Genomic DNA, 5,908 nt, shown 5'->3' with positions numbered 1-5,908 from the left:
TCCATTTTTCAAGTTTTATTTTTAAAATTTCAGTTTGATCAAAACATGATTACAGTTACTTAGAAATCATTCAAACATGTTAACAAACATGTATAGCAACTATCTAGATCAAAAAATCCAAATTTAAACCAAGAAAACAAAGATTTAAAAAAATCAGTTTCAAGCTTTAATTTTCAAATTTTTTTATTCAGGTTGATTTGATCATTCTCTTTCAACAGAAAGTTCATACATGATATATATAATGATTCTCAACAAAGAAATCACATAATTCAGCATAAGAACACAATCAAACTGATCAAACAAGAATTCTAAAAAAAATCAAAGTTTTTAATCACAAATCGTGATACAAACGATATGGATACATACCAACAGTGGGAGAACACTCATGGGGTGTGTTGACAGTTATTTCAACAGCCTAGATTGAAGTTTGGATCATCGGAACAAGTTTTGACAAAAACTAGTTCGTCGAAATCTTCAAAGCTTGAATTTAGGGGATAAAATTCGGTGATTGTTTGATGATTTGGTCTACAGACCATGGGGGGGTATTTATAGTGTGGATAGGTAGTTGAAGTAAGCCAATTTGAGATAGATTTGTCCTACGGCGAGCTTATCTTCAAAATTTTATCCAACAACTGACAGTTTTATCTAGGGCAGGATAAGGATGGAGGATAAGGGCGAAACGTAGGTGTCGATGAGAGGAGCGCGTGGTTAAATAATTCAACGGATTTGATCGCATGTGGAGGAAGCTAAATCTTTTGGAAGAATCGTACCGGCGACGATCACGAGTCTAGAGAGGTCGCGATCTCAGCGAAGAAGACGAGTAAAACGACGTCGTTTCGGCTGATGGAACACGAGGTTCTGTTGGGTCCGTTAGCGATTAGGCTAACGGGGTTAACAATCTTGTTAGTTAATCTAGTGTTGGTGCGCGTGTGGCTCTACTACATCCGGTTGCATGGGAGTGTTTAGGTTCTTGAATGAGATCTGGGCGCTCATTTGATGGTCCGGAATTCTGCTGCAAAGATTTTAACAAAAATTCTGCTACACAGGATTATACAATTTTATTTTTATTTAATATGTTATTAAAAATCAATTTTTAATCTCTTTTAAATCTATTTTTTAACCAAAAGTTTTACAAAAAAATATTTCTTGAATCATAATAACAATTATGATCATAATTTATTTATTTTTAGTATTTTTGAGAATTTTTGGGTATTTTCTTTAATTGGTTTAAGTAATGATTTAAACATAAATCATAATTAAATATTTTTAACCTCTTCTTTTGTCTAATTTGGGTAAAATAAATACAATACTTTATATTAAAATTATTTTTGGAATTCTGCATAATTTTCTTAATTAGAGTTTAATTATCACAATAATTAATCTTTAATTAAGTTTTAATTCTTTTTTAAGTATTTTGAACATAAAAATTCAAAATATTATCTTAATATTATTAAAAATAATAATATTATTTGAAAATATGGTAAGTTAAATTCTCGTGCTTACAATAGTCGTTTTTTTTTAGCGCATAGGTCTTTTCAAGATATCTGTAGACCGAATTATTAAAAGATCTTAAAGTTCAATTAAATGATAACAATGTTTCTCCTCTTAAAAATATTTCATTCAATAATAAAATGGTATATGGTTCAATTAAGGTAATAAATATTCAATAAAATGTGAGATGATAAAGCTAAGTATAAAATCTGAAATGGTATAACAACAAATAATGTTGAATTGGAAAGATAAAAACATAGAAATGAGACAACATGAAATTGAAAGAGATGATGAACACATAAGTTGTTGAATTCTTCTAATTATAATCTTGACAAGTGAGAATGATTCTACCCATCAAATCTTGTTAAGAAGAATTATGCCCTAAACACCAGCGAAACTCCAGCACAAAATTGCATACAGTTAGCCTATGTAGGATACCTATGGGCTAGGGCAACCCTTAGGACACTACAAAATTATTAATTAGGTAAAAAATAACCTTACTCTATCAAATTTAATTTATATTTTTTATTTTATTATCTAGAAGACTTTTATTAATTTATAAATAAATTAATACTAAAATATATATATATATACTAAAATAAATAAAATTTAGAGAAATAATTGGGAAAGTGAATTTGGGAGAATAAATGACATCGCAATATGATTCGCTAAAAAAATAATAAATTTATAAATATTTTAAAACTTTGAATCAATATTTAATTTTTATACTATAAAACTATGAGAAAAGTCATGAACAATGAATATGCTATCAAGGTAATTTCAAATACAAAATAAATAAATAAAAAAGTTATAACGTCAATTTAGTTTTAGTCTAACGTTTATTTATTTAGTAATCACACTGAATTTGTTTTTTTATTATGAAGTATTTTTTTTTGTTAGTTCTTTTATTTCCACATCTTTCCTCTCATAGGATAGGGGCAGAAGTATAAATAACTTTTTTTATATTTTTTTTAGAAAATAACTGTTTTGCCTTTCTCTCCTGTGAGAAAGAAACTGAGGAGCATGAGAATTTGAGAGTAGAAGAATCTGCCTCATAAATGATATAATACCTTACAAAAATAATACCAAATCTGTTGTTTCAGATTTTGTATTTCATTATGTATCACCTTCACCAAAATTTATCATTTTATGAAAAATAATAAAAATAGAGAATAAAAATCAACATATTTTATGAAGGAGATACACATAATAATGGAACACAATTTCCACAAAATCTAAAATATCTCATTCAAGCACTACAAAAATTTGTAATGTGTCACCAGATTTTTCAACGAATTGAAATGTCATTCTTCTTGAATCCTCTACTTCAAATTCTTTCTCATAATCATTTCTTTTCAAATTTGATATATCAAATTTGGTATGGGCCCGGTGACATAAATTTTCCCATTCAACAAATAATTGTATTTCATACTACAACATTATTTCTCTCTCTAACCTGTAAAGAGAGTAAGAGAGAGAGAATGGAGCGTATACTATACGATGCAGCAATCAATGGCGATTTAACATCACTAAACACAATACTCAACAAAGATCCACTCATCTTAGAAAGATCATCATCAATCGAATTCAACGGCAGTCCATTACACATATCATCCTCGCGTGGCCACACAACTTTCGTCCGAACCCTAATCACCCAAAAACCAGATCTCACCGAAATCTCAGATTCACAGCAACGAACTCCATTACACTTAGCCGCATCAAAAGGCCACATTGAGATCGTAAAAATGCTGATTCAAGCAAGCCCTAACATGTGTCTAGCTTGTGATCTAGACGGCCGGACTCCTCTTCACTTGGCGGCGATGAAAGGAGAAGTTGAAGTCGTTAGAGAACTGATTCAAGCGAGTCCGGAAGCGAGTTGGATTAAGATCGGAAAATCGGGAGAAACGGTTCTTCATCTTTGCGTTGTTCTTGATCAATTGAAGGTTTTTGAACTATTAACGATGGAGATTCAGGATAAAGATGCTGTATCTGCTCAGGATGGAAAGGGTAATACCGTACTTCACTTGGCTGTTAAAGATAAACAATTCAAGGTAATTAATGTTTTATATCAAGGACAAAATGGTCAAATACTAAAACAATGGTACTAATATTTTTATTTATTTATAAATGTTTAATATATATTAACAATATTAAATTTAAATAGAAGATTGCAAATGTATAGACAATTGGGCTTTTAAATTTTGAAGACTTGTATATATTAAATAAATGAATCTAAGATAATAAAGTTTTATAACAAAGGATAAAATGGTCAAATACATAAAGAATTATATGAAGAAATGGATAATTTTCTTTTTATAATAATTTAATCTAAATGATTTTAATTGTAACTACTGTTTCTTTAACGGGAAGTGTTTTTTTGCTTTTTATTTATTACTAAATTACTTTTTATCTCTATAGATTTTTATTTAATAATTAATTTATATTAAAAAAAAATAATTTTAATATTTTAATAAATAATAGATTAATTAGATTAATGATTTGATGGTGGGGTTTTATCCCAATAATTCATATATAAATTAGAATTTTATTAAAACTTAAAAGAAATCCTTATAAAGTTAGCTGATTAGGTAAAAAAGTGATTAGAAGTATATAAAATTAATGAATGATGAAAAGTTTTGATTAAATGCTCTCCTCTACATTCATTTTATTTCATCTACTTTAAGACCCATAATTAATATATTTTAGTAATGATTTATTTGAAATCATTTATTGAGTTTCATATAAAATTATATTGCAGAGAGAAAATACAATTTTGTCTTTGAGATTAAATTTCGACTTTAAATTGAGAATCTTCTAACTTAATAAATTAAAATAAATATTTTATTACATTTTATTATATTAATAAATTTCAAATTCAAAAATATTTAAATAATTTAACTCTAATTATTATTCTTACAAAAGGGAATAAAATTTTAATTAGAATTTTTTCAAAATAACGCCTATCAAACAAGTTTAATAAAAAGAGATTAGAAACTAATTTTCTCAACAATAAGAAAAATACAATCAATTGGTTTATTAAACAATAAAATTGATTTTTGTACATGGGTAATTATGGTGGCACTTTGCAGATAATAGAACATCTTTTAAAAAAGTGCACAATTAACTTGAATGTCACCAACGAGTACTCACACACAGCTCTCGACATTCTATTGCAACAAATCAATTCTCAAGCCAAGCCCGTAGATATCCGGATCAATCAAGCACGCGACGCACTTGTGAAGGCCGGAGCCCTTAGTGGTAGTGAAGTTATCTATAGAGGAAAGTGGCTCAATCGAAAACGGACATCCCTTATGGTAGTGGCTTCCCTAATGGCAACCATGGCTTTCCAAGCCGGTGTTACACCGCCAGGCGGCGTGTGGCAGAATGACTCCGATACTTACAAAGCCGGGGAAGCTGTGGTGGCATTAACCTACCCCCACTCTTACAAATACTTCCTTAGGTTTAATACCATTGGTTTTGTCATGTCTTTAACCACTATCTTGTTGTTGATCGGTAGCTTGCCTTTTAACAAACACCCGGTTATAATGTGGGGCCTTGTGGTAACGATGTGGGTGACTATCACATCGATGGCATTCACTTACGTATTTGCTAATGTTGTGGTGACCCCGATAAAAGACCGGGGTCACCTTAGCAACATGATCATGGTGGCGGTGATCGTGTGGTGTGGAGTCATGGGGTTGCTTTTCTTGTGGCATTCGGCTCGGTTGGTTAGGAATTGGTTGAAGAAGAAGATTGGAGATCGGAGCTCAGTATCGGCTAATTCGTATGCCCAACGTATTCTTAACTGTTTGAACTGTGGAAATCGGAACTCAATGAGTCGGTCTTTGTCCAACTATGATATTATCTAGACTCAATTATTGTATATGCTTTGTTCTTTCTCTTCCATTTTAACAATACATTTGAGGTTATCGTTTAAAATTGTACACTATGTTATCTTGATTATCTAGTGTATATATAAATTGCAAGCTTCAAACTAGATTTAGTGAAAAAAGTTTTATTCTTATACAATAATTGTTAATGTTTTCTAAAAATAAATCTTAGTTGTAAAAAAGAGAAAATATTTTACTTTTTAAAATTAAATAGTTTTACTTAAGACTTGTGAGTAAATTTTTAATATTATAGCTAAAAAAGTTAATATTTCCAAAAGTAAAATATAGGGAATAGTACAAAACAAATGATATGAGAATTTTACTTTTAGAAAATCAAGGAGAGAATGATGAAAAAAGTGATGAAGGATTGTGGACAAAGAGTGAGAATCAAATCCCAAAAACAAAAGCGAGGAAAAATGATAATTGTTTTAAAAGTATTTTTAATTTGATCTATTTACGTGATTTATAGCTTTAGTTTTTAAGTGCCAAGTAATATTTTTTTTTGTCAGATATTTTTAAATCACTTA

At 29.4% G+C, this 5,908-nt stretch overlaps 1 protein-coding gene across 1 annotated transcript; it reads left to right on the top strand.

The window, feature by feature from the left end:
• Window positions 1–2,915: 2,915 nt before the first annotated feature.
• On the top strand, window positions 2,916–5,488 carry LOC124932007 (ankyrin repeat-containing protein At2g01680-like). The gene is made up of 2 exons (XM_047472600.1): window positions 2,916–3,542; window positions 4,581–5,488. Exons 1-2 carry the CDS (start codon window positions 2,973–2,975, stop codon window positions 5,358–5,360), a joined length of 1,350 nt encoding a protein of 449 aa, XP_047328556.1. The 5' UTR covers window positions 2,916–2,972; the 3' UTR covers window positions 5,361–5,488.
• Window positions 5,489–5,908: the final 420 nt, after the last annotated feature.

This window comes from Impatiens glandulifera, chromosome 3 (assembly GCF_907164915.1).
Source record: "Impatiens glandulifera chromosome 3, dImpGla2.1, whole genome shotgun sequence".
Lineage (NCBI taxonomy): Eukaryota > Viridiplantae > Streptophyta > Magnoliopsida > Ericales > Balsaminaceae > Impatiens > Impatiens glandulifera.
This window is presented reverse-complemented; position numbering and strand designations above follow the sequence as displayed.

Excerpts from the sequence above, each read along its gene's own strand:
- LOC124932007 (XM_047472600.1), top strand. The coding sequence starts at position 2,973 with ATGGAGCGTATACTATACGATGCAGCAATCAATGGCGATTTAACATCA. Across the intron at positions 3,543-4,580 it reads TTAAAGATAAACAATTCAAG|ATAATAGAACATCTTTTAAA; the intron begins GTAATTAATGTT and ends GGCACTTTGCAG.